Here is a 27,428-nt window from a genome sequence, read left to right on the forward strand (position 1 = left end):
GCCATTGTGGATGATATGAAAAGCAGAGTCCCGTTTATTCAGTAAAAGTCCGGAGACACAAGGTCAACACAAAGTAACATGTTTCAGGCGATGCCGTCCTTATACAACATAGAAAGTGAAGTTCTTCAGTTAAATAGGGGAAGTAGCTCAGGGAAGATGAGACACACCTGTCCCAAGGTACTTAACCCTTGACATGTTTAAAAAGCCCCAAAAAATAGGGACACAATCCAAACAAAATAATAAGAACATATTCTATGCTACTGTTAAGCACATAAATCAATAAATGTTGATAGAACTATATAAATTCGTGTACAGAAGAAAAAGACAGTAAATGAACAAAAAGGGTCTGGAAGAGCAATACAGGAAAAAAAAGGGGGGGGGGTGGAAAGGAGTCATGGGAAATACAGGGGCTATAGACAGTAATACACATGACAGATAATGTCGACAGCAATAGAAAAATTACTTTAATGATAATAAAGTGTCCTGTCTTCTATTTAGTCCACTAGGGACCTGTGTTTCCAGGGTAATAATTCAAAAGATCTCGCATGCAAGAACTTTCGGCCGAAAATCGCCACCTCTATGTGGAAGAGTAACTCTCTCAATACCCTGCACTATTAAAGACGCAGTGCTGCCGGCATGGAATTTTGTGCAATGTGTGGATACTGCTGATGTATTGTGGGTATTAACCCCTTAAGGACCAGTCCAATTTTCACTGTAGGACCAGAGCGTTTTTTGCACATCGGACCACTTTCACTTTAAGCATTAATAACTCTGGGATGCTTTTACCTATCATTCTGCATCCAAGATTGTTTTTTCGTGACATATTCTACTTTATGTTACTGGTAAAATTTTGTTGATACTTGCATCGTTTCTTAGTGAAAAATTCCAAAATTTGATGAAAAAATTGAAAATTTTGCATTTTTCTAACTTTGAAGCTCTCTGCTTGTAAGGAAAATAGACATTCTAAATAAATTATATTTTGATTCACATACACAATATGTCTACTTTATGTTTGCATCATAAAGTTGAAATGTTTTTACTTTTGGAAGACATCAGAGGGCTTCAAAGTTCAGCATCAATTTTCCAATTTTTCACCAAATTTTCATTTATCATGGACCAGTTCAGGTTTGAAGTGGGTTCAGGTTAAAAATACCCCACAAATGACCCCATTATAAAAACTGCACCCCTCAAAGTATTCAAACTGACATTCAGTAAGTGTGTTAACCCTTTAGGTGTTTCACAGGAATAGCAGCAAAGTGAAGGAGAAAATTCAAAATCTTCATTTTTTTACACTCGCATGTTCTTGTAGACCCAGTTTTTGAATTTTTACAAGGGGTAAAAGGAGAGAAATCTTCCTAAAATGTGTAACCCAATTTCTCTCGAGTAAGGAAATACCTCATATGTGTATGTCAAGTGTTTGGCGTTCGCAGTAGAGGGCTCAGAAGGGAAGGAGCGACAATGGGATTTTGGAAAGTGAATTTTGCTGGAATGGTTTTTGGGGGGCATGTCACATTTAGGAAGCCCCTATGGTGCCAGAACAGCAGAAACACCCCCCACATGGCATACCATTTTGGAAACTAAACCCCTGAAGGCACGTAACAAGGTGTCCAGTGAGCCTTTAAACCCCACAGGTGTTTGACGACTTTTCGTTAAAGTCGGATGTGTAAATAAAAAAAAAAGTGCATTTTTTCCCCCAAATTTACCATTTTTATAAAGGGTAATGGGAGTAAATGCCCCCCCAAAATTTGTAACCCCATCTCTTCTGAGTATGGAAATACCCCATGTTAGGTCGTAAAATGCTCTGTGGGCGAACTACAATGTTCAGAAGAGAAGGAGTCACATTTGGCTTTTGGAAAGCAAATTTTGCTGAAATGGTTTTGAGGGGCATGTCACATTTAGGAAGCCCCTATTGTGCCAGAACAGCAGAAAAAACCCCACATGGCATACCATTTTGGAAACTACACCCCTCAAGGAACGTAACAAGGGGTACAGTGAGCCTTAACACCTCACAGGTATTTCACAACTTTTTGTTAAAGTTGGATGTGTAAATGAAAAAAAAATTTCACTAAAATGCAGTTTTTTCCCCTAATTTTACATTTTTACAAAAGGCAATAGGAGAAAATTGCCCCCAAAATTTGTAACCCCATTTCTTCTGAGTATGGGCATACCCCATGTGTGAACTTTAATGCTCAGAAGAGGAGGAACGCCATTGAGTTTTTGAAGAGTGAATTTGTTTGGAATGGAAGTCAGGGGCCATGTGCATTTACAAAGCCCCCCCGTGGTGCTAGAACAGTGGACCCCCCCACATGTGACCCCATTTTGGAAACTACACCCCTCACAGAATTTAATAAGGGGTGCAGTGAGCATTTACACCCCACTGGCGTTTGACAGAACTTTGGAACAGTGGGCTGAAAAAATGAAAAATTTAATTTTTAATTTTCACAGACCACTGTTCCAAAAATCTTTCAGACCCCTGTGGGGTGTAAATGCTCACTGTACCCCTTATTACATTACGTGAGGGGTGCAGTTTCCAAAATGGGGTCACATGTTGGGGGGGGGGTCCACTGCTCTGGTACCATGAAGGCTTTGTAAACACATGTGGCCTTCAATTCCGGACAAATTTTCTCTTCAAAATCCCAATGGCGCTCCTTCTCTTCTGAGCATTGTAGTTCGCCCACAGAGGACTTTACATCCACATATGGGGTATGTTCTTACTCAGAAGAAATGGGGCTACAAATTTTGGGGGGCTTTTTTCTTATTTTCCCTTGTGAAAATGAAAAATTTAGGGTAACACCAGTATTTTAGTGAAAAACATTTTTTTTTTCATTTTCCCATCCAACTTTAATGAAAATTTGTCAAACACCTGTGGGGTGTTAAGGCTCACTATACCCCTTGTTACATTCCGTGAGGGGTGTAGTTTCCAAAATGGGGTCACATGTCGGTATTTATTTTTTTGCGTTTATGTCAGAACCGCTGTAAAATCAGCCACCCCTGTGCAAATCACCAATTTAAGCCTCAAATGTACATGGTGCGCTCTCACTCCTGAGCCTTTTTGTGCGCCCCCCGAGCATTTTACGCCCACATATGGGGTATTTCTGTACTCAGGAGAAATTGCGTAACAATTTTTGGGGGTCTTTTTTTCCTTTTACCTCTTGTGAAAATAAAAAGTATGGGGCAACACCAGCATGTACATTTTTTAAATTTTTTTTGCAACAGGCTGGTGTAGACCCCAACTTTTCTTTTTCATAAGGGGTAAAAGGAGAAAAAGTCCCCAAAATTTGTAGTGCAATTTCTCCCGAGTACGGGAATACCCCACATGTGGCACTAAACTGTTGCCTTGAAATACTAAAGGGCTCCAAAATGAGAGAGCACCATGCGCATTTGAGGACTAAATTAGGGATTGCATAGGGGTGGACATTCCCAAACAGGGTGCCTCCAGCTGTTCCTAAACTCCTAGCATGCCTGGACAGTCAGTGGCTTTCCGGAAATGCTGGGAGTTGTTGTTTTGCAACAGCTGGAGGCTCCGTTTTGGAAACACTGCCGTACAATACATTTTTCATTTTTATTGGGGGGGACAGTGTAAGGGGGTGTATATGTTGTGTTTTACCCTTTATTTTGTGTTAGTGTAGTGTAGTGTTTTTAGGTTACATTCACACTGGCGGTGGTTTACAGTAAGTTTACCGCTAGGAGTACGCACTGCGGCAAAAAGTTTGCCGCAGCTCATACTTGAAGCAGAAAACTTACTGTAAACCTGCCTGTGTGAATGTTTCCTGTATGTTCACATTGGGGGGGGGGGGGCTGGGCAAACCTCCAGCTGTTTCAAAACTACAACTCCCAGCATGTACTGACAGACCGTGCATGCTGGGAGTTGTAGTTTTGCAACAGCTGGAGGCACACTGGTTGGAAAACCTTCAGTTAGGTTCTGTTACCTAACTCCATATTTTCCAACCAGTTTGCCTCCTGCTGTTGCAAAACTACAACTCCCAGCATGTACTGATCGCCAAAGGGCATGCTGGGAGATGTAGTTATGCAACAGCTGGAGGTACGCAACAACAACGTACGCAACAACCAGCATGCAGAGACAGCTGTTTGGGCATGCTGGGAGTTGCAGTTTTGCAACATCTGTAGGGCTACAATTTAGAAATCTCCAAACTGTGGACCTCCAGCTGTTGCAAAACTACAAATCCCAGCATGCCCAGACAGCAAACTGCTGTTTGGGCATGCTAGGAGTTGCAGTTTTGCAACATTTGGAGGGCCACAGTTAGAGACCACTGCCAGTGATATCCAAACTGTGGCCCTCCAGCTGTTGCAAAACTACAAATCCCTGCATGCCCAAACAGTTGTCTGGGCATGCTGGGAGTTGTAGTTTTGCAACATCTGGAGGGTTACAGTTTAGAGACCACTGTATAGTGGTCTCAAACTGTCCCCTCCAGATGTTGCTAGGCAACTTACCGGCTTCCGTCGGATCCAGGGAGCCTGCCGCACGACATCGCCGGCCTCGCTCGCAGCCTCGCCCGCGGGGTAAGTGGATCTTCGGCGCCGGTCCTCTGTTGTTTCCCCGTTCTGCCCCGCCTATTGTGGGTGGGCAGAACGGGGAAACCAAAAGTAAAACCTCCCGCCCCCGATCTGCTATTGGTGGTCGCGTCTAGACCACCAATAGCAGGAATAGGAGGGGTGGCACCCCTGCCACCTCACTCCTGTGCCTTCAGGGGGATCGTGGGTGTCTTGGACAACCGCGATCCCCCTTATTTTCCGGGTCACCGGGTCACCATAGACCCGTATGATACGGAATCGGCGCAAATCACAAGTGTGAATTCAATTTGCGCCGATCGCCGATATGGGGGGGTCTGATGACCCCCCCCCCCTGGTCATTTGCGCGGGGTGCCTGCTGATAGATATCTGCAGTCACCCCCGTCCGGTCCCCGTCCGGCGCGAGGCAGGCACCGAAATTCCCACAGGTGTACAGGTACGCCCTTGGTCCTTAAGTACCAGGGAGCAAAGACATACCTGTACGCCCTTGGTCCTTAAGGGGTTAAAGAAGGGGATATCAGAAAGATGTTTGCGTATTCTCACCTCAAGTGGGGTAATGGTGCATCCCAAATATTGAAACTTACATTTGGTACATGAAATCAGGTATATTATATATATATATATATATATATATATATATATATATATATATATTATACATAGTGTTACAATTCACATATTGTTTAATCTTGTATGTTTTACCTGTTGAAAAGGATGTGAATGTATTGCCTGGTTTATAGACCAAACATCAAGTGCAAACATTTGAGCACGCCATAACTGTTCTGAGTTGACAGACTTCTCACGTGAAATGGATGACCTGAGCTGCCAGGGGCTATTCAAATTGGATGCTAGATTGGGCATCTAAAATTGCACCCAATAAGAATAGAAAATACCTCATAGATCATCTGCATCAGAATCGCCTAGATCAGTGATGTTCTACACGCAATACAGCACTCAGGTGAAATTTGTAAAATAATGCATACATTTATGCCATTAATTATTACAGATCCTGCTTTCACTGATACATTAACTGGGTGATACAAATGTATAGCTAGAAGAGCCCCTACACTGGGACAATTGTTATCACCAAGCCTGTTCACTAGTACTATTAGACAAGAACACACTTAGCTGAGACATGTTGGTAACTATAAGTGCGGTCACCGCGTTTGTACTTGCTGTTCGGTCATCAAACCAGGCAATACATTCACATCCTTTTCAACAGGTAAAACATACAAGATTAAACAATATGTGAATTGTAACACTACCCATGTAATGTTCCTGATTTCATGTACAGAATGCAAGTTGCAATATTTGGGATGCACCACTACCCCACTTAAGATGAGAATCCACAAACATATTTCTGATATCCCCTTCTTTAATACCCGCAATACATCGGCAGTATCCACACATTGCGCACAATTCCATGCCGGCAGCACTGCGTCTTTAATAGTGCAGGGTATTGAGAGAGTTACTCTTCCACATAGAGGTGGCGATTTTCGCCAGAAAGTTATTGCACGTGAGAACTTTTGGATTATTACCCTGGAAACACGGGTTCCTAGTGGACTAAATAGAAGACAGGACACTTTATTATCATTAATGTAATTTTTCTATTACTGTCGACATTATTTGTCTTCATGTGTATTATTGTCTATAGCCCCTTTGTTTCCCACGACTCCTCCCCCCCTTTTTTTTCCTATATTGCTCATCCAGCCCCTTTTTGTTCATTTACTGTCTTTTGCTGCTGTACACGAATTTATATGCTTCTAGCAACATTTATTGATTTATGTGCTTAACAGTAGCATAGAATATGTTCTTTTTTTGTTTGGATTATGTGTCCCCTATTTTTGGGGACTTTTTAAACATGTCAAGGGTTAAGTACCTCGGGACAGGTGTGTCTCATCCTCCCTGAGCTACTTCTATTTAACTGAAGAACTTCACTTTCTATGTTGTATAAGGACGGCATCGCCTGAAACATGCTACTTTGTTCACCTTGTGTCTCTGGACTTTTACTGAATAAACGGGACTCTGCTTTTCACATCATCCATGCTGGATTTTCTCTTATTGATTTGGTCTTAGAACCACCAATCAAATTAAGCATGTTAAGCATGCAGACGATCAGTTCCAGTGAAAGTAGTGAAATGTAAGGGACAGTGTGTGGGAGATTTATCAAAACCTGTCCAGAGAAAAGTTGCTGAGTTGCCCATTGCAACCAATCTGATGTTTTTTTTTCTTTTTTTAGAGGCCTTTTCAAAAATGAAAGAAGCGATCTGATTGGTTGCTATGGGCAACTCAGCAACTTTTCCTCCGGACAGGTTTTGATAAATCTTCCGCTGTATCTCCACCTCCACACCCACATCACAATGTTATTTAAACCCTAGACAAGGCGTTTGACACTCAGTGCCTGCTACCTCCTGACAAAGCCACAAGATCTTGGTGAAACATGTTGAGGGGGGCAGAGTGTGTGTTTTAATACAGTGCCTTGTCTACTATCCAAACTGCATGGGGACTGCAATTGCTGTATCAGTTACTTTGGCAAGCACAGATTCATGACCGGCTAGCCACTACTTTCACACAGTTGATTAGACAATATATTATTTAACAGTGCACAGGAATTTTAACCATTATTTTATTTGTTAATAATAAAGCTTGTTAGAGAATTTTAGTGTATGGTATAATTTTCTTATCTGGCTCACCTCTTCTAGGTGGTCCAGGGGTGTGGAAAACTAATAAAAAACGACTTGTCCAAGGGACTAAAACGGAGCAAAATCTACTTGTCCCTCATGACGATCCACTTGTCCGGGCCAATTTTTGATTTTACAATCTCGTTTTGTCCTCCCCGCCCTATAATAGCCATAACTACCTACTATAAGGATACCTTTTAATTTTTCCATAAATTTACATATTTTATTTTAAAAAATCCATTCAAAAAAAAAAAAAAAGTAACATTCTAAATTCATTCCTATGCACCTCCATCCCCAAAATATAGGTATTTTGCTATCTGGTTGACTTGAAATTCCACAGTGTGAGTGGTGCAGCAGAATACCTTTGAAAGCAATGAGACACTGCAGTAAGCAGAATTCCGTGGCATAATTTTTTGTGTGGAAATTCAGCAGTGTGGACAGTACCCTTTGCCTCATATTCACACCCCCTCAGCCTCATATTCAGACCCAGAGCTAGCATTCACACCCCTTTTTAAAATTAAGTTCCTGGCCATCTGACAATTTAGGGAAAAGTGCAGAGTCCACCAAATAGTAAAATCCTTATATCTCAGGAATGGAAAGGCATTACAACATAATATGTCTAGATTTCTCAAGATATCTCCCAGAGCTGTGCAGTGCATATTAACCCCTTAAGGACCGGGGTTTTTTCCGTTTTTGCATTTTCGTTTTTTGCTCCTTGCCTTTAAAAAATCATAACTCTTTCAATTTTGCACCTAAAAATCCATATGATTGCTTATTTTTTGCGCCACCAATTCTACTTTGTAATGACGTCAGTCATTTTGCACAAAAATCTACGGTGAAACGGAAAAAAAATCATTGTGCGACAAAATTGAAAAAAAAAACCGCTGTTTTGTAACTTATGGGGGCTTCCGTTTCTATGTAATACACTTTTTCGATAAATTTGACACCTGATATTTATTCTGTAGGTCCATACGATTAAAATGATACCTTACTTATATAGGTTTGATTTTGTCATACTTCTGGAAAAAATCATAACTACATGCAGGAAAATTTATACGTTTAAAATTGTCATCTTCTGACCCCTATAACTTTTTTATTTTCGGTGTATGGGGCAGTATGAGGGCTCATTTTTTGCGCCGTGATCTGAAGTTTTTAATGGTACCATTTTTGCATTGATAGGACTTATTGACTTAAATGATATAAGGGCTCATTTTTTGCGCCGTGATCTGAAGTTTTTAACTGTACCATTTTTGCAATGATAGGACTTATTGACTTAAATCATATAAAAAGTGACCAAAAATGCACTATTTTGGACTTTGGAATTTTTTTGCGTGCACGCCATTGACCGAGTGGTTTAATTAATGATATATTTTTATAATTCGGACATTTCCGCACGCGGTGATACCATATATGTTTATTTTTATTTTTATTTACACTGTTTTTTTTTTATGGGAAAAGGGGGGTGATTCAAACTTTTAATAGGGGAGGGGTTAAATGATATTCATTCACTTTTTTTTTCACTTTTTTTTTGCAGTGTTATAGCTCCCATAGGGACCTATAACACTGCACACACTGATCTTTATCATTGATCACTGGTTTATCATAGGAAACCAGTGATCGATGATTCTGCCGCATGAATTAGGGATTGCATAGGGGTGGACATAGGGGTATTCTACGCCAGTGATTCCCAAACAGGGTGCCTCCAGCTGTTGCAAAACTCCCAGCATGCCTGGACAATCAGTGGCTATCTGGTAATACTGGGAGTAGTTGTTTTGCAACAGCTGGAGGCTCCGTTTTGGAAACCGTGGCGTACCAGACGTTTTTCATTTTTATTGGGGAGGGGGGCTGTGTAGGGGTATGTGTATATGTAGTGTTTTTTCTTTTTATTTTATTTTTTGTGGTAGTGTAGTGTAGTGTTTTTAGGGTACAGTCGCACGGGCGGGGGTTCACAGTAGTTTCTCGCTGGCAGTTTGAGCTGTTGCAGAAAATTTGCCGCAGCTCAAACTTGCAGCCCGATACTTACTGTAAACCTCCGCCCATGTGAGTGTACTCTGTACGTTCACATTGGGGAGGGGGGGACATCCAGCTGTTGCAAAACTACAACTCCCAGCATGCGCTGACAGACTGTACAAGCTGAGAGTTTTAGTTTTGCAACAGCTGTAGGCACACTGGTTATGTATCACTGAGTTTGTGACCTTACTCAGTGTTTCAAAACCAGTGTGCCTCCAGCTGTTGCAAAACTACAACTCCCAGCATGTACAGTGCATGGTGTAAGGTGACTGCTGGGAGTTGTAGTTTGCAACAGCTGGAGGCACACCAGTTGTGAAACACTGAGTTAGGTAAAAAAAACTGAGTTTCACAACCAGTGTGCCTTCAGCTGTTGCAAAACTACAACTCTCAGCAGTCACCGACAGCCAACGGGCATGCTGGGAGTTCTAGTTATGCAACCAGCAGATGCACCACTACAACTCCCAGCATGCACTTTAGCTGTTTGTGCAAGCTGGGAGTTGTAGTTATACAACAGCTGAAGGTACACTTTTACATAGAAAAAATGTGCCTCCAGCTGTTGCAAAACCATAAGTCCCAGCATGCCCATAAGAGAATGCTGGGAGTTGTGGTGGTCTGCCTCCTGCAGTTGCATAACTACAGCTCCCAGCATGCCCTTTTTGCTAAGCAACAGCAGGAGGCTGTCACTCACCTCCTGCTGCTGCTCCATCGCAGGACAGTCCCTCGCTGCCTACGTCGCTCCTGGGGCCCCTATCCCAACATGGACGCCAGGGATCGGGGTTGTCTTCCCGCACCCGCTCACGTTCTCCGGAAGAGGGGCGGAGCGGGTGCGGGAGTGACACCCGCAGCAGGCGCCCTGATTGGTCGGCTGGTAATCCGATCAGCCAGTAATTCCGGGTCACCGGGTCACAGGAGACCCGATTAACCCGGAATCGCCGCAGATCGCTGGACTGAATTGTCCAGCGATCTGCGGCCATCGCCGACATGGGGGGCATAATGACAGACTGTACAAGCTGAGAGTTTTAGTTTTGCAACAGCTGTAGGCACACTGGTTATGTATCACTGAGTTTGTGACCTTACTCAGTGTTTCAAAACCAGTGTGCCTCCAGCTGTTGCAAAACTACAACTCCCAGCATGTACGGTGCATGGTGTAAGGTGACTGCTGGGAGTTGTAGTTTGCAACAGCTGGAGGCACACCAGTCGTGAAACACTGAGTTAGGTAAAAAAAACTGAGTTTCACAACCAGTGTGCCTTCAGCTGTTGCAAAACTACAACTCTCAGCAGTCACCGACAGCCAATGGGCATGCTGGGAGTTCTAGTTATGCAACCAGCAGATGCACCACTACAACTCCCAGCATGCACTTTAGCTGTTTGTGCAAGCTGGGAGTTGTAGTTATACAACAGCTGAAGGTACACTTTTACATAGAAAAAATGTGCCTCCAGCTGTTGCAAAACCATAAGTCCCAGCATGCCCATAAGGGAATGCAGCAGGCGCCCTGATTGGTCGGCCGGTAATCCGATCAGCCAGTAATTCCGGGTCACCGGGTCACAGGAGACCCGATTGACCCGGAATCGCCACAGATCGCTGGACTGAATTGTCCAGCGATCTGCGGCCATCGCCGACATGGGGGGCATAATGACAGACTGTACAAGCTGAGAGTTTTAGTTTTGCAACAGCTGTAGGCACACTGGTTATGTATCACTGAGTTTGTGACCTTACTCAGTGTTTCAAAACCAGTGTGCCTCCAGCTGTTGCAAAACTACAACTCCCAGCATGTACGGTGCATGGTGTAAGGTGACTGCTGGGAGTTGTAGTTTGCAACAGCTGGAGGCACACCAGTCGTGAAACACTGAGTTAGGTAAAAAAAACTGAGTTTTACAACCAGTGTGCCTTCAGCTGTTGCAAAACTACAACTCTCAGCAGTCACCGACAGCCAATGGGCATGCTGGGAGTTCTAGTTATGCAACCAGCAGATGCACCACTACAACTCCCAGCATGCACTTTAGCTGTTTGTGCAAGCTGGGAGTTGTAGTTATACAACAGCTGAAGGTACACTTTTACATAGAAAAAATGTGCCTCCAGCTGTTGCAAAACCATAAGTCCCAGCATGCCCATAAGGGAATGCTGGGAGTTGTGGTGGTCTGCCTCCTGCTGTTGCATAACTACAGCTCCCAGCATGCCCTTTTTGCTAAGCAACAGCAGGAGGCTGTCACTCACCTCCTGCTGCTGCTCCATCGCAGGACAGTCCCTCGCTGCCTACGTCGCTCCTGGGGCCCCTATCCCAACATGGACGCCGGGGATCGGGGTTGTCTTCCCGCACCCGCTCACGTTCTCCGGAAGAGGGGCGGAGCGGGTGCGGGAGTGACACCCGCAGCAGGCGCCCTGATTGGTCGGCCGGTAATCCGATCAGCCAGTAATTCCGGGTCACCGGGTCACAGGAGACCCGATTGACCCGGAATCGCCGCAGATCGCTGGACTGAATTGTCCAGCGATCTGCGGCCATCGCCGACATGGGGGGCATAATGACCCCCCTGGGCGATATGCCAGGATGCCTGCTGAATGATTTCAGCAGGCATCCGGCTCCGGTCCCCAACCGGCTAGCGGTGGGTTCCGGAATTCCCACGGGCGTATGGATACGCCCTGCGTCCTTAAGGACTCGGAATGCAGGGCGTATCCATATGCCCTGCGTCCTTAAGAGGTTAAACAGATTTGTAAATTACTTCAATTTAAAAATCTTAATCCTTCCAGCACTTATTAGCTGCTGTATTCTCCACAGGAAGTTCTTTACTTTGTGAATTTCCTTTCTGTCTGACCACAGTGCTCTCTGCTGAGACCTCTGTCCATTTTAGGAACTGTCCAGAGTAGGAGCAAATCCCCATAGCAAACCTGTACTGCTCTGGACAGTTTGTGACACGGACAGAGGTGTCAGCAGAGAGCACTGTGGTCAGACAGAAAGGAAAGAAAGAAAATAACTTCCTCTGTAGTATACAACAGCTGATAAGTACTGGACGGATTAAGATTTTTAAATAGAAGTAATTTACAAATCTGTTTAACTTTCTGACATCAGTTGATTTAAAAAAAAAAAAAAAAAGTTTTCCAGTGGAGTACCCCTTTAAGAGGTTAACCAACAGGCTAGTTTTGCTTTCTTTTACCTTAAATGGGCACTGTCACCAACTTTATTTTTTGATATGTTGTAGTACTTATGTACTACAAAATATCTCTAATATACTTTTATTTTATTTATTTTTTTATTAAAATTGTTTAATTTACATTTGAAAACCGGCCACTAGGGGTCTCCCTCCCTGGCGTGACGTCATGCCTGAAAAAGGACCGGCAGGGAGCGAGCTCATTGGCTCCCCGGCCACTGGCCGGGAGGCCACTCCTCCCACACATCGCCGCCGCCACCTCCACCTCGTCTCCGCCGCTGTCCCTGCACGCCTGCTGCCGGACTCTGCAGTAAGTGTAATGGGGGGGGGGGGGGGGGGGTGTGATGGAGGGAACGGGGTATGGCGCGGGGGGGGGGGGGGGAGGGAGACGGAGGGGACGGGCTAGCGCCGCATGTGACTAATAGTTTATCTACACAGGGTGCCTCCAGCTGTTTCAATACTACAACTCCCAGCATGCCCTGACAGCCAATAGATGTCAGGGCAAGCTGGGAGTTGTAGTGATGAAACAGCTGGAGGCACCCTGTGTAGATGAACTAAGGGCGAAAGTCCCCCCCCCCAGCAGTCATCAGTGACGTGGTGCCTGCTGGGGAAGTCTGCCTGGTAGTGAGCACACTGCCAGGCAGACAAAAAGCATTTTTAATATAGTAAAAATTAAAATTAAAAGCAGGGAGGGGGTTAGGGATAGATTGGCAATAGGCAGGGACAGAAAAAAAAATAGGATGGTGGGAGCTACCCTTTAAGGTTTAATATTACTTTAAGGACAAACATTTTAGATATACACAAGGTTTTTACAATGTATTTCGACATATTGTATCAGAAGTATTGATAGGCCAGGGATTAGTGTCATGTATAAACTAATTAATTTGCAAATACATGTGGCATGCATGTGCTGCACATTGGCAAGACAACATTCTGCCTCTAGAACACACAAAAATGCTATTACATAGCTGCAAATAAAGAAAAAGGTAACACTTCTGTGCCATGTACACACTTATGCTTAGATTCTCAGGTTGCCTAATTCAGCATGAAGCACACCTAAACACAGTCTGCACACCCCAGATACAGAAGAAAGAATAAGGGGAACACAATTCAGACATACACTGGCCATCACCCCGTAAACCAATCTCACAGTATAGTCTTAGCCCTTGGTTTAGATCCTTAGAACTCCCCACAAGTTCATTAAACTATTTTTTTAACTGTCTTTGTTGCCTCAAGTTTCATTTAATTAACTGTGATGGTGTCATGAAGGCTTTGCTGTGATTTGTTGCTATGGGCAACAAAGTCAAGTTTTTATTTATACCTCATAAAAGGTAGAAATAATTCCAGCTTCTATGAGCTGATCGAGTGAGGTACCCTGCCTGACGAAGGGTCCGTTATGGACCAGAAAAGCGTTGCTGTAGTGCGAATAAACCAGATTTTAGGACAATAATTGTGTGTCCTTACCAATTCTACCTCACTGGATCAGCGCCTAGAAGCTGGAATTTTTTCTACCTTTATGAGTATCTTTCTACCAGACTAGCACTGCTGCCATGGCAGTATATCCAAGCTACTATCATATTATTTGATGTTTTCTTAGGTGTTGTGCTCTGAGCACAACCCTACTTGGTGAGTGCAATTTCTACTATCATATGCATATTATCACCTGACGTATTTTCTTAGGGGCGCGTATCCCTTTCTTTTTGCTTTTTCTGTGCAGGTTTTTATTTATGTGTCCTTTCTGACAGTGAAATGATAGGGGGAAAGACCAGGAATATTTAGCTGTTTGTCCTTTACTTCCACATCACTGTAGAAGACATGAAATGTCTAGTTTGGATAGGAAGAAGGGAAACAGAATTTAATTAAAAGAACCTCTGTCCAACTGTTCAGCATGGGGGTGGATCAATCATGCTTTGGGGTTGTATTGCAGCCAGTGGCACAGGGAGCATCTCACGAGTAGAAGGAAAAATGGATTCAATAAAATTTCAGCAAATTTTGGTTGCTAACTTGATGCCATCTGTGAAAAAGCTGAAGTTAAAGAGAGGATGGCTTCTACAAATGGATAATGATCCTAAACACGCCTCGGGGGTAGCGACTTGGGTGCCGCCTGCCACAGCAAATCCATGCTGCCTTGCGGCGGGCTCTGGTGAAGACCAGCGGTTCCTTAGACTCCACTCCTTGATACGGTCCGAGTCATCTGCCACACAGGTAGAAGATCCACTACCTGCTCTGTGTCTTCCGCATCCAGGTACGTTACAGCAAGATCCAGCCATGAATCCAACTGGGGTTCCTCTGCCTGACAACTCGGATCTTGCATCTATCGTAGCGCTCTAGTCCCAGCAGTTGACCCAGCAGGCACAGCAGCTTAACCAGCTATCCACCATGATGCAGCAGTTGTTAACCGCTCAGCAGCAACCGCCACTGCCACAGCCTCCTGCTCCAGTACAGCCTCCCGCTGCTGCAGTCTCCTCCGGAACCAGACTCCGCTTGTCTCTTCCTGAAAAATATGAGGGGGATCCCAAGTCCTGTCGAGGCTTCGTGACACAGTCTCCATGCACCTTGACCTCATGCCGGACCAGTCCTTGGTCGTTAAGGGGTTAAGAGAGGTTTATCGAGTCCTGGTGAGCTGGTACTTAATGCACCAGGACGTACATTTTCGTCCTATGCATAACCGCGAGCATGGGAGTGATGTTCGCTTCATACGCGGCAGGTCCCGGCTGCTGATAGCAGCCAGGGACCTGCCCGTAATGGCGGACATCCTCAATCGTTTGCCCTTAACCCCTCAGATGCCATGATCAATACAGATCACTGCATCTGTGGAAGTGCGGTACTTTGAATGGATGATCGGATAGCCCTCAGCGCTGCCGCAGCTATCCGATCATCCAGCATGGCAGCCAGAGGTCCCCTCACCTGGCTCCGGCTGTCTCCCGGGGTCTTCTGCTCTGGTCTGAGATCGAGCAGACCAGAGCAGAAGATCACCGATAATACTGATCAGTGCTATGTCCTATGCATAGCACTGAACAGTATTAGCAATCGAATAATTGCTATAAATAGTCTATGGGGACTATTACTGTGTTTCTCCGAAAATAAGACCGGGTCTTATATTAATTTAAGTCACAAAAAACACACTAGGGCTTATTTTCAGGGTACGGTATGTACATTGAAAAAACTGTATTTAACAGTATTTTCCGCCCCCCCCCCCCACTATGTGATGGGCGCAGCTCTGCCCCCCAACGTCCCCCCCCGCCAGCGCTGCACCCCACATCGGGGTACTAATCGTATGTCACCCGTATGTCTCCCCCCCCCTGCCAAATAATTATCAGCTGCTGCGCTGTACTTTGTATTCCTGTGCCCGGGCTGCAAATATTAAAAAATAAACTTTAACTTACCTTCGTCCTCCGTTCCACCCGTTGCTAAGGAACCGGCCTCATGGTCCCTCCGCTGTTCTTGCTGCTTCCTGGTGTTGGGACATCACAGAGCCTTCAGCCTATCACCGGCCGCAACGATGTCCCGCCTCGGCCGATGATAGGCTGAGCCGACTGTCAGGTAAGAAGCCGGCCGGCTTCTTACATCACTGTGGGCTCAGCCTATCATCGGCCGAGGCGGGACATCGCTGCGGCCGGTGATAGGCTGAAAGCTCTGTGACGTTCCCATCCCCAGGACTGCAGCGAGAAAAGCGGAGGACAGTGAGGCTGGTTCCTTAGCAATGGGGGAATGGAGGACGAAGGTAAATTAAAGTGTGTTTTTTAATATTTGCAGCCCGGGCATTGTCTAGGTCAGTGGTCTTCAACCTGCAGACCTCCAGATGTTGCAAACATTTGAAACATCTGGAGGTCCGCAGGTTGGAGACCACTGGTCTAGGCCTTATTTTAGGGGTAGGGCTTATATTGCAGCCCACCCCGATAATCCAGCTAGGGCTTATTTTCGGGGTATGGTGTATTTTCGGGCAAACACGGTAAAGTGTAGAAATAAAAGTAAAAAAGTAAAAAATAAAAGTAAAAAAAATGTGAAAAACCCCCTCCCCCAATAAAAACGTAAATTGTCCCATTTTCCCTATTTCACCCCCAAAAAGTGTAAAAAAAATATTTTATATACATATTTGGTATTACCGTGTGCGTAAATATCCCAACTATTAAAATAAAATGTTAATGATACTGTTCAGTGAACAGCGTGAACGTAAAACGAAAAAAAAAAAGTCCAAAATAGCTGCTTTTCTCTATCGGCTCCATTGGGGGACACAGACCGTGGGTGTATCTTGCTGTCTCTAGGAGGTGTGACACTATGGTAATAAAAAAAGTCAGCTCCTCCCAGCAGGATATACCCGCCTTCAGGCTCTGAGCTAGTCAGTTTAAGCTTAGTGTCTGAGGAGGTGGACATGGTCTGGGCTATCCAGACCAGATCTTTTGTTTTTTGTTTTCCTAGTATAGCTACGTGTTAGTTTTTTATTCCTTTTTCTTTCTGTTTTCAGGTGGGGACTCAGGGACTGCGTGGGCCTGGGTGGTACTCAGGGACTGTGGTTCCCTGTTTCCCCATTGCAAATAAGGGGGCACAGACATTGCGTATATGCGCTGTTAACCCCCCCCTCGCCAACGGTCAGCGCCTGGGTGGTACCTCATGGGTCCGGGTCCCCCTATGTCTCTGCTCGCCTCGCTCGCGCATAGCAGCCAGGCGTGATGCAGGGACCATAAGCTGGCTGAAGACTTCACTGAAGACTCCATTAGGTAAGTTCTTCTGACTGAGGTAAGTACCTTTTTCCACAGGTACAGCCTAACAACCTCTGGAGACCCCCTGTTTTGGCCCACCTCAGTTTTCGGGGCTTTTTTAACAGGGGCTGCATTTGCTGGGGGAGCAGTTTCACTAAGGGGGCATATATTACAAAAATTCCTTTATTGTGTGTGTGGTGTGTGTTTTTTGGGACACTACTTTGGGACACTTCAACGCCGGCTCAGTTTCACTTTCATTTTGCCGGCAGGGGCTGCCGGCGCTCTGGCCGCCCGCTCCGTTCCCCCGAGCGCATATACAGTTATATAGGCGCTCAGGACAAGGAGCGGGTACCATGACACTTCTTGCTCGATGCTTGTAGCTCCGCCCACTGACCGGGGGGAGGGAGCTCTCAGAGGCAAGAAGCAGCCCCCAATCAGCGCCATGGGCGCGGTTTTCTGTGTTTAGGGGTCAGTTACCTCGTGCCTCGCTCCAGGCACACCCCTCCTTCCCTATTGGCTGGCCTTATGAGTCTAGCTGCTGCACGGAGCAATGTCTCCTCACTGCAGCTGACAGGGGACACAGATCTGGGTGAGAAAGTGCCTGCCTTCTCCTTTTTAACCCATTATGTCCGTACCCAGGGCTGTTCATCCCTTTAAACGGAAACCTGGGAAATTAGTGTCTTACTATACCTGTAAGCACTGTAATACCAAGATGCCTGGCTCCGCTGAGCCCGCTTGCTCTGCCTGCTCCTCTGCTCCCCCAGACCCCCTGGTGCCCCCTGATGCCCTTTCAGTCCCGGTGGGTTCAGCCGCTCCTCCAGCCTGGGTTTCTTTCCTGACCCAGTGTATGGCTGACTTGTCCCAAGTCTCCCGCTGAGACCTCCCGCGAATTGGTGTCCGCTTTGAAGGGGTTATCCCGGCGCAGGACCTCTGAGAGGGCCCGCTCTTCGTCCCCTCGTACCTCACGCTTTCACAAGCGTGCTAGGGGTGCCTCGTCTGACTCTTCCATTGAGTCTTCGGATAGACGTGGGCGTTCCCCTCGCGGGTCCTGCCCCTCCCTATCATCTGGGCACAAACATCGCTCCTCTAGAGGACGTTCTCAGAATCGCCGCTCTGCCACGCTAAAGCCGCATACCCGGTCTGGATCGCCCTCTACAAGACTGCCTCTACTCATCCACATTCCCCTGGTGAACTAGTGGACGAGGCTTCCCAACCGGCATCTGACCCAAGAGGACCGCTCGGACTCAATTTCTATGGTGAACTCATTGGTGACAGCCATAAGAGACACCTTTCCCTTGGAGGACCCAGGATCTTCGGATGTCAATCCAGAAGTATCCTTTCATTGTACTAAGCCAGCACCTAAAAGGTTCAGCTCTCTCACTGACTTTGATGACATTCTGGAATCCGCATGGAAACATCCAGACAAGAGATTTCCGGGAATCAAGACAATTCAAGATGGATCCCGCGGACAAGAAGGTAGAATATTTAGCGAAGTTCGCTTCTGAAGCAGCTGGCTCTTCTCTTCTTCCCATCTTCGCCTCGACATGGGTGTTCAAGGCCCTGTCGAAGTGGTGCCAAAAGCTCCATCAGGATATCTTAGCGGGATCCCCCCCTAGAGGATCTATCTGCTCTGGCTCTCCAATGCGCTAATCCTGGGGACTTTCTGTGCGCAGCTTCCATGCAGTCAGCCCGCTGTTCTGCCTTTACTGTGGGTCACCTAGCGGCCCTCCGCCGCTCTATGTGGCTTAAAGCTTGGAATGCGGATGCCGCTTCCAAGAGGTCTCACACTGAGCTTCCCCTTACGGGTGGCCATCTTTTTGGCAAACTCCTTGATGAGATTGTCTCTGAGGCAATGGGAGGTAAGAGTTCATTGTTACCTCAAACTAAGGCTCGCCCTACTTCCCGAAGGAAATCCTTTTTCCTCTTGGTCCTTTCGGACTTCTGACCCCAGTAATGGGTCCGGGCAGGCACCCTCGCGGGACAAGAAGGCTCCCTCGTTCCGGGCACGCCGTCTTGGAAGTCGGACTCCAACCGCCCAAACCAGACAACCGCAAACCCACTTCTGCATGAAGTGAGGCCCCCACCCGCGTTTTTTTTCAGGTAGGAGGTCGTCTCTTGTTTTTTCCGAGACATCTGGACCTCCCACATTCAGGACCCTTGGGTCAGGGACGTGGTGTCTAACGGTTACCAGATCGAATTTGCCTCCCTTCCGAGGGATCGCTTCTTTCGATCCCGCCCCCCCCCCCCCGTCTCCTCCTCTGGAGAAGCAATTTCGGGTGGCTCCCCAGTCTCTGCTTCTCCAGGGGGTTATCGTTCACGCCCCTCCTGGGGAACGTTTTCGGGGTTTCTATTCAAATCTTTTTGTAGTCCCCAAGAAGGACGGTTCTGTGCGACCAATCCTAGACCTCTAGCATCTCAACCGTCTCCTTCTCATCCGTCACTTCCGAATGGAATCTCTCCGCTCGGTAGTGGCGTCCCTGGAACAAGGGGAGTTCCTTTATCGGTGGACATCAGGGATGCCTACCTCCATGTGCCAATATTTCCGGGCCATCATCGGTACCTCTGCTTGCGGTTCCGGAGGGGCATTTTCAATTCGTAGCCCTCCCCTTTGGTCTAGCCACGGCTCCTCGGGTCTTTACAGATCCTTGTGCCAGTGATGGGATTGTTACGGTCGAGGGGTATCTCGGTGATACCCTATCTGGATGACCTTCTCATCAAGGCTCCAACCAGAGCCCAGACTCTGGAGAATCTGGACGTCACTCTCCACAATCTGATTCTCTTCGGGGGGATGGTCAACCGGGACAAGTCAGTCCTCCGTCCTACCCAGTCTCTAACCGTTCTGGGATTTCGATTCGTCCGGCCTCTGCCCGAATTTGTCTTCCGCCGGACAAACGTCTGGCGCTTCGGGCGGGGGTCCGCTCCCTTCGGACCCAGGTATCAGTCTCCATCTGCACTTATGTGGAAGTCTTGGGTCGGATGGTGGCAACTATGGATGCCGTACCCTTTGCCCGTTTCATTACCGCCCCCTTTAACTGGCGATTCTCTCTCGATGGCACAGGTCTCCTCTGTCCCTCGATCGTCAGATTGTTCTCCCTCTCAGGGTCCATCAGTCTCTGCTCTGGTGGCTTCGCTCCTTCTTCCCCTTCACTGGCAGGTTGTTACAACGGATGCCAGCCTGTCGGGCTAGGGCGGCGTGTTCAGGGATTGGACGGTTCAGGGACTCTGGTCTCCTCCTGAGACCCTTCTTCCAATAAACATATTGGAATTACGGGCAATTCTTCTTTGTCTTCTTCATTAGGAGTCACGTCTTCAGTCCTGTCCTGTCCGCATTCAGTTGGACAACGCCACGGCTATGGCGTACATAAATCGATAGGGCGGCACTCGCAGCTCGGCAGCCATGGCCGAGGTGACCAAGATTCTCACCTGGGCAGAGAACAAGGTTCCGGCCTTTTCGGCAATTCACATGCCGGGAGTGCTCAACTGAGTAGCGGACTTCCTTAGTCGGTCCTCGCCCGCCCCGGCGAGTGGTCTCTTCATCCGGAGGTCTTCATGCAGCTCTGCGGCCTCTGGGGCATTCTGGACGTGGATCTCTTCGAGTTTCGGCACAATCGTAAAATTCTTCCGTTTGTGTCCAAGTCCGGGACCCTCAGGCTTTGGCCGTGGACGCCCTAGAGATTCCTTGGGCGGGGTTCGTCCTACCTTATCTGTTCCCTCCTCTTCCGCTCCTTCCCAAGGTGCTGAGGAAGCTCGAGGCAGAGGACGTCTCCGCCATTCTGCTAGCTCCAGATGGGCCCCGAAAGTCGTGGTACGCTGACGTAGTCAAGCTCCTGGTCGACGCTCCTCTGCGCCTTTCGCCCCATCGGACCTACTATCTCAGGGTCCTCTTTCCACCCCAATTTACAGTCGCTGTAATTGATGGCGTGGCGGTTGAGACCACGGTTTTGAGGGCCGCGGGTTTTGTTCCCCAGTCTTGCACACCATTCTCAAGGCTTGTAAGCCCTCCTCTGCAAGAATTTACCACCGTACTTGGCGGTCTTATTTTCGTTCGTGTGAAGCTCAGGACTTCTCCCCGGTGACCTTCTCGGTCCCCCATCTTCTCTCCTTTTTGCAGTCGCGGATAGAACTGGGGTTGTCTCTCAGTTCTCTTAAAGGTCAGGTTTCGGCCCTTACTGTTCTTTTCCAGCGGCCTCTGGCTTCTAATCCTCATGTCCGGTCCTTCCTGCAAGGAGTGGTGCACGCTGTTTCTCTTTATCGGTCACCTTCTCCCTCTGGGGACTTGAATTTGGTTCTGAGTGCCCTCCAGGGTGCACCCTTTGAGCCCCTTAGAGAGGTGTTTCTCCGCCTCCTTTCTTGAAAAGTGGCGTTTCTTGTGGCTATCACCTTCATCCGGAGGGTGTCTGAATTGGCAGCTTTTTCCTGCTGTTCTCTGTTTCTGGTGATCCAACTGGACAAGGTCGTTTTCCGGCCAGATCCTTCCTTTTTACCTAAGGTGGTCTCAGCCTTTCATCTCAATGAGGACATTGTCCTCCCGTCCTTTTGTCCTGCTCCTTCTCATCCTAGGGAGCCCTTACTACACAAGCTGGACGTAGTTTGAGCTGTTCGGTCTTTTCTCTCCATCACTTCTTTGTTTCGTCAGTGTGATTCCTTTTTTGTCCTTGGGGAAGGTCGTCGCAAGGGACATCCTGCTTCCAAGGCTACCATTTCTCGGTGGATCCGGTCTGCCATTTCGGAAGCCTTCGCTGTAAGGGGAAGATTCCTCCTTTCAGGGTTGTGGCTCATTCCACGCTTTCTGTTGGGGCATTCTGGGCTCTCCAGAATAAAGCCTCGGCCTCGCAGATTGCAAGGCGGCTACCTGTTTGTCTTTGCATACTTCTCTAGGTTTTTTTTTTACCGAGTTCATACTTTCACATCGGCTGATGCTAGTCTGGGCCGTAAAGTGTTGCAGGAGGCAGTGGACCGGCCATCTGCCTGTTTACTTATCTGCCCACCCAAGGGACGGCTTTGGTACGTCCCACGGTCTGTGTCCCCCAATGGAGCCGATAGAGAAAAGGAGATTTTTTAACACTTACCATAAAATCTCTTTCTCGAAGGATCCTGTCACAATGCCGGCTGGCAGGAGGTGGATCCTCTGTGCCAGAGAGGGATTGGCGTGGACCGTGCTAGTGGACCGGTTCTAAGTCACTACTGGTTTTCACCAGAGCCCGCCGCAAAGCAGGATGGTCTTGCTGCGGCGGTAGTGACCAGGTCGTATCCACTAGCAACGGCTCAACCTCTCTGGCTGCTGAAGATAGGCGCGGTACAAGGGAGTAGACAGAAGCAAGGTCGGACGTAGCAGAAGGTCGGGGCAGGCAGCAAGGATCGTAGTCAGGGGCAACGGCAGGAGGTCTGGAACACAGGCTAGGAACATACAAGGAAACGCTTTCACTGGCACAATGGCAACAAGATCCGGCGAGGGAGTGCAGGGGAAGTGAGGTATAAATAGGGAGTGCACAGGTGAACACACTAATTGGAACCACTGCGCCAATCAGCGGCGCAGTGGCCCTTTAAATCGCAGAGACCCGGCGCGCGCGCGCCCTAGGGAGCGGGGCCGCGCGCGCCGGGACAGGACAGACGGAGAGCGAGTCAGGTACGGGAGCCGGGATGCGCATCGCGAGCGGGCGCCACCCGCATCGCGAATCGCATCCCGGCTGGAGACGGTATCGCAGCGCACCGGGTCAGTGGAACTGACCGGAGCGCTGCAGTAGCGAGAGTGAAGCGAGCGCTCCGGGGAGGAGCGGGGACCCGGAGCGCTCGGCGTAACAGTACCCCCCCCCTTGGGTCTCCCCCTCTTCTTAGAGCCTGAGAACCTGAGGAGCAGACTTTTGTCTAGGATATTGTCCTCAGGTTCCCAGGATCTCTCTTCAGGACCACAACCCTCCCAATCGACCAGAAAAAAGGTTTTCCCTCTGACCTTCTTGGAGGCCAGTATTTCTTTTACGGAGAAGATGTCCGAGGAGCCGGAAACAGGAGTGGGAGAAACAAGTTTGGGAGAGAAACGGTTGATGATGAGTGGTTTAAGAAGAGAAACGTGAAAGGCATTAGGAATACGAAGAGAAGGAGGAAGAAGAAGTTTGTAAGAGACAGGATTAATCTGGCACAAGATTTTGAAAGGACCAAGATAGCGTGGTCCCAATTTGTAGCTAGGGACACGGAAGCGGACATATTTGGCGGAGAGCCATACCTTGTCTCCAGGAGAAAAAATGGGGGGAGCTCTTCTTTTTCTATCAGCAAACTTCTTCATGCGTGATGAAGCCTGTAAAAGAGAATTTTGGGTCTCTTTCCATATGGTGGAAAGATCACGAGATATTTCATCCACAGCGGGCAAACCAGAGGGCAAGGGAGTAGGGAGGGGGGGAAGAGGGTGACGGCCGTACACCACGAAAAATCGGGATTTGGAGGAAGATTCAGAGACTCTGAAGTTATACGAGAATTCGGCCCATGGTAGAAGATCTGCCCAGTCATCCTGGCGGGAGGAAACAAAATGGCGTAAATAATCACCCAGGACCTGGTTAATTCTTTCTACTTGCCCATTGGATTGAGGATGATATGCAGAGGAAAAGTTTAATTTAATCTTGAGTTGTTTACAGAGAGCCCTCCAGAATTTTGACACGAATTGGACGCCTCTATCCGAGACGATCTGCGTGGGCAACCCGTGAAGACGAAAAATGTGTACAAAAAATTGTTTAGCCAACTGAGGCGCTGAAGGAAGACCAGGAAGAGGGATGAAATGTGCCATCTTGGAGAATCGATCAACGACAACCCAAACAACAGTGTTGCCACGGGATGGGGGTAAGTCTGTAATAAAGTCCATACCAATCAGAGACCAAGGCTGTTCGGGGACAGGCAGAGGATGAAGAAGGCCAGCGGGCTTCTGGCGAGGAGTCTTATCCCGGGCACAGACAGTGCAGGCTCGTACAAAATCCACAACATCCGTCTCCAGAGTCGGCCACCAATAGAAACGAGAGATGAGTTGTACGGATTTCTTGATACCCGCATGACCTGCGAGATGGGAGGAGTGACCCCATTTGAGGATTCCGAGGCGTTGGCGTGGAGAAACGAAGGTCTTCCCTGGAGGAGTTTGCCTGATGGAGGCTGGAGAAGTGGAGATCAGGCATTCAGGGGGAATGATGTGTTGCGGAGAGAGCTCTACTTCCGAGGCATCCGAGGAACGAGAGAGAGCATCGGCCCTAATGTTCTTATCGGCAGGCCGAAAGTGAATTTCAAAATTAAATCGGGCAAAGAACAGAGACCACCTGGCCTGGCGAGGATTCAGTCGTTGGGCAGACTGGAGATAGGAGAGGTTCTTGTGATCGGTGTAAATAATAACTGGAAACCTTGATCCCTCCAACAGATGCCTCCATTCCTCAAGTGCTAATTTAATGGCTAGAAGCTCTCGGTCCCCGATGGAGTAGTTCCTCTCAGCCGGAGAGAAGGTCCTAGAAAAAAAACCACAAGTAACAGCATGCCCGGAAGAATTTTTCTGTAGAAGGACCGCTCCAGCTCCTACAGAGGAGGCATCAACCTCCAATAGGAAGGGTTTAGATGGGTCAGGTCTGGAGAGCACGGGAGCCGAAGAAAAGGCAAACTTGAGCTGTTTAAAGGCGTCTTCCGCTTGAGGAGGCCATGACTTAGGATTGGCATTCTTTTTGGTTAAAGCCACGATAGGAGCCACAATGGTGGAAAAATGTGGAATGAATTGTCTGTAATAATTGGCGAACCCCAAAAAACGTTGGATAGCACGGAGTCCGGAGGGGCGTGGCCAATCTAAGACGGCAGAGAGTTTGTCTGGATCCATTTGTAGTCCCTGGCCAGAGACCAAGTATCCTAGGAAAGGAAGAGATTGACATTCAAACAGACATTTCTCCATTTTGGCATAAAGTTGATTGTCACGAAGTCTCTGAAGAACCATGCGGACATGCTGGCGGTGTTCTTCTAGGTTGGCAGAAAAAATCAGGATATCGTCCAGATATACAACAACACAGGAATATAAGAGATCACGAAAAATTTCATTAACAAAGTCTTGGAAGACGGCAGGGGCGTTGCACAGGCCAAAGGGCATGACCAGATACTCAAAGTGTCCATCTCTAGTGTTAAATGCCGTTTTCCATTCATCCCCCTCTCTGATGCGGATGAGATTATAGGCACCTCTTAAGTCCAGTTTTGTAAAGATGTGGGCACCTTGGAGGCGATCAAAGAGTTCAGAGATGAGAGGTAGAGGGTAGCGGTTCTTTACCGTGATTTTATTAAGACCGCGGTAGTCAATGCAAGGACGTAGAGAGCCATCTTTTTTGGACACAAAGAAAAATCCGGCTCCGGCAGGAGAGGAAGATTTGCGGATAAAGCCCTTCTTTAAATTTTCCTGGATATACTCAGACATAGCAAGAGTCTCTGGGACAGAGAGAGGATAAATTCTGCCCCGGGGTGGAGTAGTGCCCGGGAGGAGGTCAATGGGACAGTCATAAGGCCTGTGAGGAGGTAAAGTCTCAGCTTGTTTTTTGCAAAAAACATCCGCAAAGTCCATATAGGCCTTAGGGAGACCGGTTACAGGAGGGGCCACAGGGTCACGGCAAGGAGTACTGGGAACCAGTTTAAGGCAGTCCTTGGAACAAGAGGGACCCCAACTCTTGATCTCCCCAGTGGACCAATCCAGGGTTGGGGAGTGGTGTTGAAGCCAGGGTAGTCCAAGGAGAATTTCGGAAGTGCAATTGGGGAGGACCAAAAACTCAATTTTCTCATGGTGAGGTCCGATGCACATTAGGAGGGGCTCCGTGCGGAAACGTATGGTACAGTCCAATCTTTCATTGTTGACACAATTGATGTAGAGAGGTCTGGCGAGACTGGTCAGCGGGATGTTGAACCTGTTGATGAGAGAGGCCAAAATAAAATTTCCTGCAGATCCGGAATCCAAGAAGGCCATAGTAGAGAAGGAGAAGGTAGAGGCAGATACCCGCACAGGCACAGTAAGACGCGGAGAAGCCGAGTTGACATCAAGGGCTGTCTCACCTTTGTGCGGAGTCAGCGTACGTCTTTCCAGGCGGGGAGGACGGATAGGACAATCCTTGAGGAAGTGTTCGGTACCGGCACAGTACAGGCAGAGATTCTCCATGCGGCGTCGTGTCCTCTCTTGAGGTGTCAGGCGAGACCGGTCGACCTGCATAGCCTCCACGGCGGGAGGCACAGGAACGGATTGCAGGGGACCAGAGGAGAGAGGAGCCGGGGAGAAAAAACGCCTCGTGCGAACAAAGTCCATATCCTGGCGGAGCTCCTGACGCCTTTCGGAAAAACGCATGTCAATGCGAGTGGCTAGATGAATGAGTTCATGTAGGTTAGCAGGGATTTCTCGTGCGGCCAGAACATCTTTAATGTTGCTGGATAGGCCTTTTTTAAAGGTCGCGCAGAGGGCCTCATTATTCCAGGATAGTTCTGAAGCAAGAGTACGGAATTGTACGGCGTACTCGCCAACGGAAGAATTACCCTGGACCAGGTTCAACAGGGCAGTCTCAGCAGAAGAGGCTCGGGCAGGTTCCTCAAAGACACTTCGAATTTCCGAGAAGAAGGAGTGTACAGAGGCAGTGACGGGGTCATTGCGGTCCCAGAGCGGTGTAGCCCACGACAGAGCTTTTCCAGACAGAAGGCTGACTACGAAAGCCACCTTAGACCTTTCAGTAGGAAACTGGTCCGACATCATCTCCAAGTGCAGGGAACATTGAGAAAGAAAGCCACGGCAAAATTTAGAGTCCCCATCAAATTTATCCGGCAAGGATAGTCGTAGGCCAGAAGCGGCCACTCGCTGCGGAGGAGGTGCAGGAGCTGGCGGAGGAGATGATTGCTGAAGCTGTGGTAGTAGCTGCTGTAGCATCACGGTCAGTTGAGACAGCTGGTGGCCTTGTTGCGCTATCTGTTGTGACTGCTGGGCGACCACCGTGGTGAGGTCGGCGACAACTGGCAGAGGAACTTCAGCGGGATCCATGGCCGGATCTACTGTCACGATGCCGGCTGGCAGGAGGTGGATCCTCTGTGCCAGAGAGGGATTGGCGTGGACCGTGCTAGTGGACCGGTTCTAAGTCACTACTGGTTTTCACCAGAGCCCGCCGCAAAGCGGGATGGTCTTGCTGCGGCGGTAGTGACCAGGTCGTATCCACTAGCAACGGCTCAACCTCTCTGACTGCTGAAGATAGGCGCGGTACAAGGGAGTAGACAGAAGCAAGGTCGGACGTAGCAGAAGGTCGGGGCAGGCAGCAAGGATCGTAGTCAGGGGCAACGGCAGGAGGTCTGGAACACAGGCTAGGAACATACAAGGAAACGCTTTCACTGGCACAATGGC

The 27,428-nt window shown here is 48.0% G+C and overlaps 1 protein-coding gene across 1 annotated transcript in view; it reads right to left on the reverse strand.

Moving 5' to 3' along the window:
* LURAP1L (leucine rich adaptor protein 1 like) overlaps nt 1-14,734 on the reverse strand; it is a 131,148-nt gene extending 116,414 nt beyond the window's left edge. The window contains exon 1 of the mRNA XM_056552163.1: nt 14,587-14,734. Within this exon, the coding sequence (XP_056408138.1) occupies nt 14,587-14,679 (93 nt within the window). The 5' untranslated portion in view covers nt 14,680-14,734. The remainder of the gene's footprint in view (nt 1-14,586) is intronic.
* Nucleotides 14,735-27,428: the final 12,694 nt, after the last annotated feature.

The sequence above is a fragment of the Hyla sarda genome, chromosome 1 (assembly GCF_029499605.1).
Source record: "Hyla sarda isolate aHylSar1 chromosome 1, aHylSar1.hap1, whole genome shotgun sequence".
NCBI lineage: Eukaryota > Metazoa > Chordata > Amphibia > Anura > Hylidae > Hyla > Hyla sarda.